This window comes from Geotrypetes seraphini, chromosome 12, assembly GCF_902459505.1.
Source record: "Geotrypetes seraphini chromosome 12, aGeoSer1.1, whole genome shotgun sequence".
Taxonomy (NCBI): Eukaryota; Metazoa; Chordata; class Amphibia; order Gymnophiona; family Dermophiidae; genus Geotrypetes; species Geotrypetes seraphini.
This window is the reverse complement of record NC_047095.1, coordinates 94,816,807-94,833,187: the sequence shown is the minus strand read 5'-3', so window position 1 is coordinate 94,833,187 and position 16,381 is coordinate 94,816,807. Positions and strand designations below refer to the sequence as shown.

The following is a 16,381-nucleotide window of genomic DNA, read 5'->3' as shown; positions in this document are numbered from 1 at the left end:
TCATTCTCCCAAGGGAGCTCATAATGGTTTACATGAATTTATTCAGGTACTCAAGCATTTTTCCCTGTCTGTCCCGGTGGGCTCACAATCTATCTAATGTACCTGGGGCAATGGGGGGATTAAGTGACTTGCCCAGGGTCACAAGGAGTAGCGTGGGTTTGAACCCACAACCTCAGGGTACTGAGGCTGTAGCTTTAACCACTGTGCCACAGAGTAGTAGAGCATTAAACCCTGTGCTCCTCAAGATGACGATAAAGCTCCATACACAATGTCATACAACTCTTACTACCTACCACCCCCTCCCTCTCTCATCATCCGTTTTTGAGTCTCCATATCCATATTTGTACCGGTTAACAAAAGCTGTTCGCTCACTTGAGTTCTTCTTTTTGTCGTATTACCTTACCATGATTGTATTTGACACTGACCTTGTCTTGCTCCTAAGTTATTTGTACTTGTTCCCTCACCTCTCATGTATGGTCTTTTACTTAATTCCATCAAACTTCAGTGTATTGCGGTATACAAATTAAATTTTATTTTATGCTATGTTAGTTCTAATGATTTGCATGCATTTGTGGTGCCTAAATATTACAGAATAACCCCTAATATGTGTATATGCAAAGAAAGAGGGCACTGCCTGGACTGTTCCTATTACCTGGTGGGGCACATGTGAGGGAAGCTTGCTGTGCTCCTGATGTAGGGTTTTGTGTAGGAAAATGTCATGTAAGTGGGGCTGAAACATTTCTGTGGCTAAAAGGAGTGTCTGCGATTTGAAATCTGCATTTCTTTCACATTTCCAGCTACTCCAAGATGAGTTGAATCGTCAGAAGCAGACAGTGCAACAGGAAATACAGGTACAGAATTAGCATTAGGGGCCTGCTTTTTTTTGCAAGGTGCTTATGTGGGAGGTCCAAAACAGCGCCTATTATCTGCCCTGCCCTGTTTGGAGATCTAATCAGAGCAGTATGTGACTTTATTAAATAGATACCCAGTAAGAGGTATGTAATTTCAAAAGATTTGGGATCCTTTTTGGATCACTCTTACATGCATGGCTATAAGTAGAAATTTGAACTTGCCTTAGACATGAAATATTTGTACTGTTCTTGCTCTTTCATAGATTTTTTTCATATATGCCGGGCCTTGAGCATGCATTTGCCCATGCTCAAGGCCTTCTAATTGTCCCTGTCTCCGAGAATCTTGGTGTGAGGGAGAATTAGAAGGCCTTGAGCATGCGCAGATGCATGCTCAAGGCCCGGCAGATGCAGGAAGATCTTCAAGCAGCACCGGCATGTCCTATGGGCTGCGTGTCGCTGCCAGACAGGGGGGGGTAAGTTCAAGTTGTTAGGGCGAGGAGTGCCAGTTCAAGCAGGGGGGGGGGCATTGCGAGCGGGGGGGGGGGAGCAGCGCCGCTGGCCTCGGGGGGGGGGAACGTATTAAAGCGAGTTTCCATTATTTCCTATGGGGAAACTCGCTTTGATATACGAGTATTTTGGTTTACGAGCATGCTTCTGGAACGAACTATGCTCGTAAACTAAGGTTCCACTGTATTTCTATATTTTGGGAATTGGGACACTATTAGCATTAATTTCTGGTTTGTTGGGATGTTTTGTGGGGTATCCATATCCTAGTCATGAGCATGCAGTTCAAAATTGAAATTTAGCTAGGCTCCTGACCATGATTTTTGGAAGAGCCACATTTTTAGAACTTTGCGGAACAGATCGTATTTGGGAATAGTGTGTTTCTGTACTGATAACAAGTTCCACCTTTCTACGATTTGGTAATTGAACAAATTGTTATGTTATGTTTTTCTATACTTTATTCATTTCAAGGTAGGAAATATAGGATCATGTGGTTATTGTTACGTTGTTTGGTCAGTCTGCTTATGTTCTCCAGATACACTAAACTACTATCAGGTGAAAGCTAGGCAGTATAACTTGAATTTGACTCGTTTGTTGATTGGAAGCTGTTGTAGTGCTATCAGTAGAGGTGAAATGTGTTTGAATTTCGATTTGTAAAATATGAGTCTCGCTGCTGTGTTCTGTAATAGTTGAAGTTTCCTCATTTGTTTCTTCAGTATTCCTGAGAGAAATGCATTGCTGTAGTCTATTAAAGTACCTGTAAACAGAGACTTCCGGCGGAAGCATGGGATTGTAAGATGTGATATCTTTCAGCTCCAATACGCCTCCCACAGATCTGCTAATTAATCGGTGATTTTGCCCCTTTTTACTAACTACCTGCTTCGGGGACCGTGACCTCACTCTGCCCAGGTGTTTGGTGTGGGTTGGAGTGTGATGGCCAGCAGATTTACGAAGCTGGATCTGGAGAAGGGCAAACCGTTGGACATCAAAATGGTGGCGAACATGGCTTCTGCATCGCCGGAGTCCCAATAACTGACGTGAGGCTTACCAGCCTGTAGTTTCTCTCCTCATCTCTGTGACCACTTTGTAAAGAAGGACCACATACGGTCTTCTCCAATCCCATGGAATCTCTCCCATTTCTAAGGATTTATTGGACAGATCTTTAAGAGGACCCACCAGAACTCTCTGAGCTCCATCAATATCCTGGGATGGATCCTGTCTGGTCCCATGGCTTTGTCCATCTTCAATTTTTCAAGTTACTCATAAACACTTTCTTCCATGGATGGTGCAGTATGCACTCCATTCCCATATGTAACTTTGCCAGCCAATCGTGGACCTTCTTCAGGATTTTCTTCCAAGAACACAAAAGTATTTGTATAGCACATTTGCCTTTTCCTCATCACTGTCTACATAGCTACTTTCAGTTTCGCAATTCCATTTATCATCTTCCTCCTTTCATTAATATACCAGAAAAAATTTTTGTCTCCCTTTTTTACATTTCTAGCCATTTGCTCTTCTGCTTGCACTTTTGCCAGACATATCTCTCGCTTGGCTTCATTCAGTTTTATCTGGTATTCCTTTCAGCACACACCTCCTTGAGTTTTTTTGTATTTCCCAAATGCCCACTCTTTTGCCTTTATTTTCTCTGCCACTAGTTTGGAGAACCATATCGGTTTCCTTTTTTTTCTTCCTTTTATTTATTTTCCTCACATAAAGTTTGGTAGCCATTATTATTGCGCCTTTCAGCTCTATTTTTCCACTTCTCTTATGTCCTCCCATCCTATCAGCTCTTTCTTCAGGTAGTTCCCCCATTTTACTGAAATCTGTACGTTTTAAATCCAGGAGATTGAGTTTTGTGTGATCACCCTCCACTTTTGCCATTATATCAAACTTATGTTCCTTGAACAGTATTAAGAGTAAGTAAGAAATACTGTGTGCAGTTCTGGTCGCTGTATCTCAAAAAAGATATAATGGAATTTGAAAGGTACAGAGAAGGGTGACAAAAATGATAAAAGGGATAGGATGACTTCCCTGTGAGTAAAGGCTAAAGTGGCTAGGGCTAGTTTCAAGTTTCAAGTTTATTCATGGCTTGATATACTGACCATCACATGTATCTGGGTGGTTTACAATATCACAAATTAAAATAAAATAATATGGGGTAAACCTAAAACTATGGCAATTGAGATTGATTAGAAATGAGAGGATTTTTGGGGATAGGAGAAGAGATGGCTCAGGGGTGATATGATAGAGGTCTATAAAATACTGACTGGAGCGGAAAGGGTAGATGTGAATTGCTTGTTTACTCTTTCCAAAAATACTAGGACTAGTGGACATGCAATGAAGCTACTAAGTAGTAGATTTAGAACAAATCTGAGAAAATATTTCTTCACACAATGTGTAATTAAACTCTAGAATTACTTGCCTGAGAATGCAGTGAAATCAGTTAACTTAGCAGAGTTTAAAAAATCTATAATAATAAAACGCTAGAGCGTGCATGCGCTCTCAAAAATTTGTGAGTCCTGGCACCGTGAGGTGTGCTTCTGTGGCAACATTCTAATTGACACCTCACGGCGCTTGCAGGGGCTGGAGGCGCATGCGCGCGACTGTGCTCTCTACAAACGTCCCGGCTCCAGTGGAGTAGGCAGCACCAGTGGCAGCAAACGAGTGGTGGACAGCAGCCCCGCTCCGGCCGTTGACCCTCTACAAACCTCCCGGCTCCAGCGGCGTAGGCAGCACTATAAACACGCTGCTTCGCGCCCTTCTCTGCCAAGTTCCTCTGCCGCGTCTCTGATGACATCATCGGAGACAGACGCGGCAGAGGAAATCGGCAGAGAAGGGCACGAAGCAGCGTGTTTATAGTGCTCTGGGGGGAAAGACAGAAGGGGCCATGGAGAGACAGGGAGAGAGAAAGGGGGCTGCTTTGAGGGGAGGGGTGTGCTGGGGGGAGACAGAAGGGGCCATGGAGAGATAGGGAAAGGGGGCTGCTTTGGGGGGAGGTGTGCTGGGGACAGACAGCTTTGCTCTGGGGGGGGAAAGACAGAAGAGGGCCATGGAGAGACATTTGGGGAGGAGGTGGGTGCTGGAGGCAGACAGCTTTGCTCTTGGGGGAGGGGGAGACAGAAGGATACAGACAGCGGCCAAGGAGAGAGAGGTAAAGAAAGACAGACAGACACATCTATTCTAGCACCCGTTAATGTAACAGGCTTAAAGACTAGTGTTTAGATAATTTCCTAAAAGAGAAATCCATAGGCCGTTATTGAGATGGCTTGGGGAAATCCACTGCTTATTCCTAGGATAAGCAGCATAAAATCTATTTGACTACTTTGGATCTGGCTAAGTACTTGGGACCTGGGTTGGTCACTGTTGGATACAGAATACTGGGCTTGATGGACCCTAGGTCTGTCCCAGTATGGCAATTCTTATGTTCTTAATTATCTGTGCCCTAAAAAAAACTTGTGTCTCCTTGTTCCTTGGCAGGTTAAGCTCTCCTTTCTCATCCTGCACTTTAGCAGAAGAATCTTTTCAGTCTCCCCTCGCTTCTCTGTTTTTGATCCTGTTCATAACGGCAAAGATAGCCCCATGTGGGCAATACTTCACAGATCAGTGGGCTTGTTGTGCTTTGATAATGGTGCACCTGTGATCTAGTTCACACTCCTTCATAATGGAGAATGCACTGGAGCAAACACTAACAATGCGTATGATTTTGTTGCCCCTAATTTCCATCTCCTCTTATTTCTCCTCCAGTAGGATCCCCTCACATGAATTGTAGTCATAACAGATGACTCCTTTCTTACTCACACAGGCTCTTCTGAAGACGTGATTTGCTATAATTAGTGTTCTATTCTGAATGCTGCCTCTGTGTCTCCAGTGATTCTAATAATGGTGTATCCATCCTGATTAATATTAGTAACCAGCCTCTGTTGTTGCTAAAAGAATTTTTGATTTGTTTATGATACTTTAGCATTTAGCACTCTTTACCGTTACTAGAAATGTCCAATGACCTTCGCTTGTAACCCACCTTCTTTAACTCTTTTGTAATCTGCCTTGAACCACAAGGTATTGGCGGAATAGAAATCTCAAATGTAATGTAATTTTATACTGAGGCTGCTTTGGGCTTTCATTCTGCCTTAGATAGGTAAAATTCACATCATTAGATATTTAACATAGTAACATAGTAGATGACGGCAGATAAAGACCTGAATGGTCCATCCAGTCTGCCCAACCTGATTCAATTTAAATTTTATTTTTTTTTTCTTCTTAGCTATTTCTGGGCGAGAATCCAAAGCTTTACCCGGTACTGTGCTTGGGTTCCAACTGCCGAAATCTCTGTTAAGACTTACTCCAGCCCATCTACACCCTCCCAGCCATTGAAGCCCTCCCCTGCCCATCCTCCTCCAAACGGCCATACATAGACGCAGACCGTACAAGTCTGCCCAGTAACTGGCCTAAGTTCAATCTTTAATATTATTTTCTGATTCTAAATCTTCTGTGTTCATCCCACGCTTCTTTGAACTCAGTCACAGTTTTACTCTCCACCACCTCTCTCGGGAGCGCATTCCAGGCATCCACCACCCTCTCCGTAAAGTAGAATTTCCTAACATTGCCCCTGAATTTACCACCCCTCAACCTCAAATTATGTCCTCTGGTTTTACCATTTTCCTTTCTCTGGAAAAGATTTTGTTCTACGTTAATACCCTTTTTTTTTTTTTTTTTCCTTTATTTATTGGATTATTCATTACAATATCTCTGTAACAAACATACATGAATGAACACAAAAAAAAAATACATAATACAAAATGTAAATTCCCAAATGGGAATTAACATAATATAAGAAAACTAATTCAACCGTATCCTAGTCCACATTAAAGCTGATCGCCAGTACAAATAAAACATCAAAGCAAATCTTTCTATCTACTTTCTAGGAACAGGCAAATGGCTATTATATATATTATACATCATCCTCCAAAAGTAAACCAAAATAAGGAATTAAACTTTCAACAAAGGTTTCTCTTTGATAAAATCTTCCACCTGGGCTGGATCAAAAAACACATATTTATCATTTCCATATGATATCAGGCATTTACATGGAAATTTTAAGAAGAAAGTAGCTCCGACTGCCAAAACCTTAGGCTTTAGCTGAAGGAACTGTTTCCTCTTAAACTGGGTTTGTCTAGAGACATCTGGAAAAATTATCACCCGTTGACCACAAAACATCTCTTGCTTTTTCAGGAAATATAATTTCAAAATATCTTGTTTCTCAAGTTCTGTCTTGAAGGTCACGAGAAGAGTTGCTCGTTTCTCAATTATGTCTTTAGAAGACTCCAAAAACTGTGATACATTCAAACTCTCTGGTGATACTATTCTATCCATTCCACCTTCCTCTACCTTTTCTTTGGAATCTCTTGAAATGTAATATAAATTATCGACCTCAAAGGTCTCCACTTTGTTATAATGTAATATCTCCCTCAAATACATTTTCAAAAGTTCCATTGCAGAAAGGTAATGTGTGGTAGGAAAATTTAGCAAGCGAAGGTTTTTAACTCTAATAGCATTTTCCATTTTTTCTAACTTAGCATGTAACATCATACTATCCTTTATATTAGAAACAGCACTAGCTTGTAAATTACCTACTGCCTGATCTAACTTTTCAACCTTTACAGCTGTTTCTCCAATTTTATTATTTTGTTCTTTAATTTTCACAGTTACATCAGATGAAAATTGACATAAGTTCAAAACGGTTTTTTGTAAAGATGACTCTATTCTGTTAATACTAAGCCAAACATCATTTAGAGTGATCACTTTATCCCTGGGGAGAGCATCTGAGCTTTGCCCAGTACTCATCTGCACTGGGGTTAGTTCTTTAGCTTGCCCCAGGGACTGTCCTGAAACCTCCAGACCAGATACTGACAATGATTGAAGGGAAGAAGAAATTATTCCTTCCTTAAAAGGGGAAGGAGATTCTTCTAACCGTAAGGAATATGATGGTTGAGGAGGTGGTGTTGGTTCCCCAGAGGATAAGGAGACAGCTTGAATATTAAAAGTTACCTGTTCCTCAACAGGAGGCAAGATGGGAACCACAAGATGGCGATCCATCGGGCCTGTTGTTGCAGCAGATGGTATTGCCTTAGCTTTCCTCTTACCCATGCTGAAGAGATGGTAGTCCTGCTCCCTGCTCCTCTTAGGCTCCGAAGGGGCTCAAAAGGGGCAAGCCCCTTTAGCCACGCCCCTTCAGCTCGCGACCCGAGGCTCGCGACCGCGGGCCGCGTACCGCGGCTGCTCCGAATTTCAAGGCTCCCCGGAGGACCCTCTCAGCTGGCTGGGTCGGGCTGCTGCGGGACTGCCTGTCCCGATGAAGACAGTGCTAAACAGCACTAGCGACAGGCTCCCTCGGCGGCTGCTCCGAATTTCAAGGCTCCCCGGAGGACCCTCTCAGCTGGCTGGGTCGGGCTGCTGCGGGACTGCCTGTCCCGATGAAGACAGTGCTAAACAGCACTAGCGACAGGCTCCCTCGGCGGCTGCTCCGAATTTCAAGGCTCCCCGGAGGACCCTCTCAGCTGGCTGGGTCGGGCTGCTGCGGGACTGCCTGTCCCGATGAAGACAGTGCTAAACAGCACTAGCGACAGGCTCCCTCGGCGGCTGCTCCGAATTTCAAGGCTCCCCGGAGGACCCTCTCAGCTGGCTGGGTCGGGCTGCTGCGGGACTGCCTGTCCCGATGAAGACAGTGCTAAACAGCACTAGCGACCTACGTTAATACCCTTTAAGTATTTGAACGTCTGAATCATATCTCCCCTGTCTCTCCTTTCCTCTAGGGTATACATATTCAGGGCTTCCAGTCTCTCCTCATACGTCTTCTGGCGCAAGCCTCCTATCATTTTCGTCGCCCTCCTCTGGACCGCCTCAAGTCTTCTTACGTCTTTCGCCAGATACGGTCTCCAAAACTGAACACAATACTCCAAGTGGGGCCTCACCAATGACCTGTACAGGGCAACAACACCTTCTTCCTTCTACTGACTACGCCTCTCTTTATACAGCCCAGAATCCTTCTGGCAGCAGCCACTGCCTTGTCACACTGTTTTTTCACCTTTAGATCTTCGGACACTATCACCCCAAGGTCCCTCTCACCGTCCGTGCATATCAGCTTCTCTCCTCCCATCATATATGGTTCCTTCCTATTATTAATCCCCAAATGCATTACTCTGCATTTCTTTGCATTGAATTTTAGTTGCCAGGCATTAGACCATTCCTCTAACTTTTGCAGATCCTTTTTCATATTTTCCACTCCCTCTTCGGTGTCTACTCTGTTACAAATCTTGGTATCATCTGCAAAAAGGCACACTTTTCCTTCTAACCCTTCAGCAATGTCACTTACATACATATTGAACAGGATTGGCCCCAGCACCGAACCCTGAGGGACTCCACTAGTCACCTTTCCTTCCTTCGAGCGACTTCCATTAACCACCACCCTCTGGCGTCTGTCCGAAAGCCAGTTTCTGACCCAGTTCACCACTTTGGGTCCTAACTTCAGCCCTTCAAGTTTGTTCAACAGCCTCCTATGAGGAACTGTATCAAAGGCTTTGCTGAAATCCAAGTAAATTACATCTAGCATATGTCCTCGATCCAGCTCTCTGGTCACCCAATCAAAAAATTCAATCAGGTTCGTTTGGCATGATTTACCTTTTGTAAAGCCATGTTGCCTCGGATCCTGTAACCCATTAGATTCAAGGAAATACACTATCCTTTCTTTCAGCAACACTTCCATTATTTTTCCAACAACTGAAGTGAGGCTCACCGGCCTGTAGTTTTCTGCTTCATCCCTGTGACCACTTTTATGAATAGGGACCACATCCGCTCTCCTCCAATCCCCAGGAATCACTCCCGTCTCCAGAGATTTGTTGAACAAGTCTTTAATAGGACTCGCCAGAACCTCTCTGAGCTCCCTTAGTATCCTGGGATGGATCCTGTCTGGTCCCATCGCTTTGTCCACCTTCAGTTTTTCAAGTTGCTCATAAACACCCTCCTCCGTGAACAGCGCAGAATCTACTCCATTTTCTCGTGTAACTTTGCCAGACAATCTCGGTCCTTCTCCAGGATTTTCTTCTGTGAACACAGAACAGAAGTATTTGTTTAGCACATTTGCTTTCTCCTCATCACTCTCCACATATTTGTTCCCAGCATCTTTTAGCCTAGCAATTCCATTTTTTATCTTCCTCCTTTCACTAATATATCTGAAAAAATTTTTATCTCCCTTTTTTACATTTTTAGCCATTTGTTCTTCCGCCTGTGCCTTCGCCAAACGTATCTCTCTCTTGGCTTCTTTCAGTTTCACCCTGTAGTCCTTTCTGCTCTCCTCTTCTTGGGTTTTTTTATATTTCATGAACGCCAACTCTTTCGCCTTTATTTTCTCAGCCACTAGGTTGGAGAACCATATCGGCTTCCTTTTTCTCTTGTTTTTATTGATTTTCTTCACATAAAGGTCCGTAGCCATTTTTATCGCTCCTTTCAGCTTAGACCACTGTCTTTCCACTTCTCTTATGTCCTCCTATCCTAACAGCTCTTTCTTCAGGTACTTTCCCATTGCATTAAAGTCCGTACGTTTGAAATCTAGGACTTTAAGTATCGTGCGGCCGCTTTCCACTTTAGCCGTTATATCAAACCAAACCGTTTGATGATCGCTACTACCCAGGTGAGCACCCACTCGAACATTAGAGATACTCTCTCCATTTGTGAGGACCAGATCCAATATCGCTTTTTCCCTTGTGGGTTCCATCACCATTTGTCTGAGCAGAGCCTCTTGAAAGGCATCCACAATCTCCCTACTTCTTTCCGATTCCGCAGACGGAACATTCCAGTCCGCATCCGGCAGGTTGAAATCTCCCAACAGCAGAACCTCCTCTTTCCTTCCAAACTTTTGGATATCCACAATCAGATCCTTATCAATTTGCTGCGATTGAGTCGGAGGTCTGTAGACTACACCCACGTAGATAGAAGTTCCATCTTCTCTTTTCAGAGCAATCCATATCGCTTCTTCCTCTCCCCAGGTCCCTTGCATTTCGGTCGCTTGGATATTGATCTTTACATAGAGAGCTACTCCTCCACCTTTATGACCATCTCTGTCCTTCCTAAAAAGATTATATCCCGGTATGTTTGCATCCCATCCATGTGATTCACTGAACCATGTCTCTGTGATAGCAACAATATCTAGATCTGCCTCTAATATCAGGGCTTGCAGATCATGAACTTTGTTGCTTAGACTGCGAGCATTTGTGGTCATCGCTTTCCAGCTATTTTTCAGCGATAATCTCCTTTTTCATATGGATTTTTGTGTCGTTTCACTTTCTGTTGCAATATTAAGAAATGAGTTGTTGATATTGCTTATGTTGCAGCCTTTACTACTATCACATCTTTTCTTTTGCCGGGGGTGGTCTCTAGACTGCTGCTGCTCTTGGATACTGAACAGAAATTCATTTCCAGGACCCTACTTGCTTTATTTATTTACTAGTGTTTAAGCCCGTTACATTAACGGGTGCTAGAATATATGTCTGTCTGTCTTTCTTTCTTACTTTCTGTGTCTTTCCCTGTCCCTGTCTCTTTTCCTTTCTTTCTTTCTCCCTCCCTCCCGCTGTCTGTCCTTCTTTCTTTCTGGTTCTCTCTCTGGCACCCTGTCTGTCTGTCTTTCTTTCTTTCTGTCTCTCTCCCAGCCTGCTGTCTTTCTGTGTATCTATCTTTCGTTCTAATGCGCTGCCTGCCTGCCTGTCTTTCTGTCTCTCCATAGCCCCCTTCTGTCTCCCCTCCCCCAAAGCAAACCAAGATTGCTCCCAGGCCCCCTTTACCTCTCCGTCCCCTCCACTTCCCTGTGCAGCAGCAGCAGCATTTCCCTCCCACCCTTCCCTGTGCAGCAGCAGCATTTCCCATCCTTCCCTGTTCAGCAGCAGCATTTCCCCCCCACACACACACACTACCCTGTGCAGCAGCAGCATTTCCCAGCCTTCCCTGTGCAGAAGCAGCATTTCCCCCCCACACACACACACTTCCCTGTGCAGCAGCAGCATTTCCCACCCTTCCCTGTGCAGCAGCAGCATTTCCCTGCCTTCCCTGTGCAGCAGCAGCATTTCCCCCCCCACACACACACTTCCCTGTGCAGCAGCAGCATTTCCCACCCTTCCCTGTGCAGCAGCAGCATTTCCCGGCCTTCCCTGTGCAGAAGCAGCATTTCCCCACACACACACACTTCCCTGTGCAGCAGCATTTCCCGCCTTTCCTGTGCAGCAGCAGCATTTCCCGCTGCCCCCTTCCCAGCTGCCACATTGAAATTGAGAGAAAAGCGCTGCACCGCGCTACCGTTGGCTTTGGCGTCTTCTATCCACTGCGACCAATCCTAGCGGAAACAGGAAGTAGTCAGAGAGGGCTGGCCGCAGTGGACAGAAGATGGCGAGGCCAGCATTAGCGCAGTGCAGCGCTTTTCTCTTAATTGAAACGCGGGTGAACTGGTGAGAAGGACGAGGCTTTGGTGGTGGTGGTTTTGGCGGTGAGTGAGGGCGAGAGGGGGGAGTCACCGCAAATGCTCAAAGCCCAGTCCAGCCCGGCACGAGGAAGAAGGAGGATCTCCCTCGCACCACCCAGCACAGCCCAGCCCAGCAACAACGAGGGAGGATCTTCGGGCACTGGCACTGGCACGCCCTGTGCATTGGTGCTGGTGCCGGTGCCCAATCGGGTAAGAGATGTTTTGCGGTGCTGGGGGGGATGTAGGATCGCGAGGGAGTGGGGGTGACGCGAGCGGGGGGGGAGGATGCTGGTTCGCAGGCCAGAAGAGTAAGCGGGAGTGGGAGGAGGTTATAGCAGCATGTGCGGTATACGCGTGTGCGTGCTATATAAAAAATTTTTTACTGAAATGCTTTGGACCCGCGCGCTATACGCGTATGCGTGTTATACACGTATGCTTGTTATATGGGTGAAAATACAGTACATCAAGAAGAGACACAAGAACTGTTTATCTTCCATGCCCAATGTGTTCCTCGCGACTGTGTCGGATCCCCCTCTAACGTCACTTCCTATGTGCAGCATCCAGACGTGACGTCAGTGGGAGCCGACGTGGTCACGAGCATGTTGACGTTGCTCGTGGCAGTGAGCAACTAGAGGTACAGGGGAAGGGAAGGGGGGTGCGCATGCGGTGGGGGAGAAGTGGGAAGAAACGGGGGTGGTTGGAGAGGAGGAGGGGTACCAGCGCCCTCACCACGATGGCACCCTGGGTGGACCACTCCCCCTTACTATGCCACTGAGTGTAATACTTGATAATGAGTAGCCCCCACACACTGGAACCTGCTCCCAGAGGGGCTACATCTAACTTATTGCTACCTCTACTTTGAAAGCCTGTTTTAAATGTATTTATTTTTAAAATTCTTATATGCCACCTATCTACAGTTCTGGACTGCTTAGAAATCAGTGTTAGACGAACATAATAGAACAATACAGTAAATCTATATGAACTATCAAAACCATAAAATCAGCTATCGCTATCAATTCAAAATCGAGCCAATGCCTGTGAAAACAAGTGTGTTTTCAGCTGTTTTTGAAAGTAAAGAATCAATAGTTGTCAACTCTTTTGGCAAAGCGTTCCATAGAGCAGGACCAGTAACCATAAAAATCAATTGTTTGCACATATCAAGTCTAATTTGCCTAAAAACTTGGAATGTCAGGTAGAACCTGGCTGCTGGAGCGAAAGGAGCATCCTGGAACATATATTTTCAATGTCGTAGCCAAACATAATTTTTCTTTGTCTGTTAAAATCTTTAAAATTATTGTTAACACTTTAAAATGAATATGGCAAACAATCAGCAACTAATGAAGTTGTTTGAAAAGGTGTAACATTAGTAAAATGCTAACATCCAGAAAATAAGTGGACAGAAGAATTCTTAGCAGCTTGTAAGGCTGGGAAGACCCAGTGCAAAAAGCACATGAGTCTTCAACCTGTGGGTATGCAGAAAGTATCATCTACATTTTCATCTCCACCTCCTTGCATCACCAGGCATTGTCTCCTTGGGGCCTCTTCTGTCAAACTGCACTAGCAGTTTTTAGCGCAGAGAGCTGCGCTGAATGGCCTGCGCTGCTCCCGATGCTGATAGGAACTCTATGAGCGTTGGGAGTAGCACGGGCCATTCAGCACGGCTCACCACGTTACAAACTGCTAGCGCAGTTTGATAGAAGAGGCCGTAAGTTTTTTTTCTTTTGCAAGCGAGTTCAGAAAATGTCTTTTCATCTGCTCTGCTAAATTTTGTATTTTGGGGTATTATCCAACATTTTTCTTAGAAGTTTTGGGTGCTATAGAGGTTCCCAGTAATCCTGGGACAGCTCTGTATTTTAAATTCTGAGTGTCAGGCTCAAGTATGTACACTACTTCAAGGACACAGCTAGCAGGCATAGTGCAGTATCACAATCCCCAAGCTATTGGAGATAATATTCTATGGACAGATAAACCAAAAGTGGAACTCTTTGGACAACACAGGGCCTTTGGACAACACATGTCTGGCATAAAGCAAATACAACATTCCACAATAAGAACATCATAACAATGAAATGTAGTGGTAGTGTAATAGTATGAAGATGCTTTGCTGCCTCAGGACCTAGACAACTTGCCATTATTGCAGGGATAAGTACCAGTTCATTTTTTCTCTTCATGATTATTTGAAATGAAGTAGCAGCTGAAAGCACTTTAATTTTCTCTTGTTCTTCCTGTATTGCCTAAGGCTTATAACATCTCCCAATGTATAAGGTTTTTTTATGCCTTTGACGAGTTTTACCCCTGAAATACTTTCCCACTTAGGTTTCACTCATTACGGTGTTTGTGGGAGGGACTCTGAGGTTTTTTCCTTTGTAATCTCTCACATTGGTTGGCTTAGATGTCTGTAAAGCCTTTGCATTGACAGAAAGTTGATTATTTGCTTCCATTTTATTCTGTTTTCTTTGGAGTGTGTTTTTTTTTAGTAGAAGGGGGTAGATTGTGTATTATATGATCCTTCCACACTTGTGTTCAGTGATCTATTATTGCACTGTACCAGAAAATTCTAAAGGAATTGTCCAGTTATCTGTGTGTGAGCTGTAGCTAAAGTATAATTGGGTTACACAACAAGACAATGATCCAAAATACAACATCTGAGGAGGCTGAGGAGGAAAATTAAAGTTCTGAATTGGTTTAATCAAAGTCATTTATTGTTTGTTAGACTTTTTTGTACCTCCTTTACTGTCAGTGCATATCTAGGCAGTGTACAGATTAATATTTATAATAAGTAGATATAAAGAACTCCTCTTATTAGATAGGAAAGAAGACATCATCTGTACAAGACGAATCATAATGAAGTATATAAATAAGATTTCTACCAGGGCGACCTTGAGGATAAGTATTCCCTATGCTTGGAGGCACGCTTAGCTGGAGGTCTCGTAGAGGCTGGCAGGACTCCACTCACTGCCTGGAATGCCTGAGACTCTGGAGGCTTTTTAGGGAGTGTACCTGAAGGAGAAAGAGGAGACTTACCTGCAGACGAAGCCTTAGGAGGTGCCACAGACGAGGCCTTCGAGGATGAGGGCGTCGAGGTTGAGGTCTTAGTCGAGGCTACCATGGGGGTCGAGGTCGAGGTCAAGGTCTTGGAAGTCGAGGCCGCCCCTGAGGCCTAGGTTGAGACCTCCACAGGCTGCTCCATAGTGCCAAATAGTTGAAGAATTTTAGCACAGCATCTGCGAAGGGCTCGAGGTTGAAGGGTAGCACAGCATGGGCAAGACTCAGGACAGTGTTCTGGTCCTAAGCAGGCAATATACCAACGATAACTGCAATAATTGGTAGTTAGTGCACAATTATTGTTAGTTAAGGGCTCATTAACCAATTAAGTTGCATGTGCAACTTGGGCACCAAATACAGAATCCAGGGGTAAGTGAATTGTGCATCTAAATTATAAAATAGTGATGAGCATTCAGCCAACACTTACAAGCACAACTGTAAATTCACCCACGTTAAGTGCTAGTATTCTGTAATTTTAGCATGCATATTTTATGTAATCAGACCCTGTGCTAAAATAAGAACATAAGAATTGCCACTGTTGGGTCAGATCAGTGGTCCATCGTGCCCAGCATTCCGCTCACGTGGCGACCCCTTGGTTAAAGACCAGCTCCCTAACTGAGATTAGCCCTACCTGCGTACGTTCCGGTTCAGCAGGAACTTATCTAACTTTGTCTTGAATCCCTGGAGGGTGTTTTCCCCTATGACAGACTCCGGAAGAGCGTTCCACTTTTCTACCACTCTCTGGGTGAAGAAGAACTTCCTTACGTTTGTCACCTGTCTGCCTCCCTGATCCATCCCACTCCTCCCTTTGCCCTGTGCATGCCTTCACTTCCCCCCTACCGTACCTCTAGCTCATCCCTGGTTCAAGTAGCAATCCCAACCTTCTTCTTGCGCCAGTGTCAGCTCTCCCTCTAATGTCACTTCTGGGTCCCATGCCTAGGAAGTGTCATCAGAAGGAGAGCCAACGTTGACATGGGCAGCAAGTTGGTGGTGATGTTGCTTGCACCCGGAAAGTTAAAAAGGTATGGAGAAGGGGGTGTGCGGGCACGCAGCAGGGGGAGGGTAGAGAAGAGGGTGGGGAAGGGGCGCTACCGCCCTGGGTGCCTCTTACTCTCACTAAGCCACTGAGTATAGGGTTTATTCCTGCTATACACAGAATAATCTAGGCTAGGATTTAATCTCCCATGCTTGGATTAATAAAGGATATGTTTGGAGTGACGATCATAATAGAATCAGATTTAAGAATATAAGAAATGCCACTGCTGAGCCAGACCAGTGGTCCATCATGCCCAGCAGTCCGCTCACGCGGCGGCCCTCTGGTCCAAGACCAGCACCCTAACTGAGACTAGCCCCACCAGTGCACGTTCCTGTTCAGCAAAAACTTGTCTAACTTTAGAAACATAGAAAAAAGCAGCAGAAAAGGGCTATAGCCCACCAAGTCTGCCCATTCCAAGTATCCCCTCCCCTGAATTTACTCCCT

General features: G+C 44.8%; 1 protein-coding gene across 2 annotated transcripts in view; it reads left to right on the top strand.

The window, feature by feature from the left end:
* PDE4DIP (phosphodiesterase 4D interacting protein) overlaps positions 1 to 16,381 on the top strand; it is a 533,445-nt gene that overhangs the window by 156,390 nt on the left and 360,674 nt on the right. For both annotated transcript variants that reach the window (XM_033916500.1, XM_033916501.1), the window contains one exon: positions 798 to 851. In XM_033916500.1, the coding sequence (XP_033772391.1) occupies positions 798 to 851 (54 nt within the window). The remainder of the gene's footprint in view (positions 1 to 797; positions 852 to 16,381) is intronic.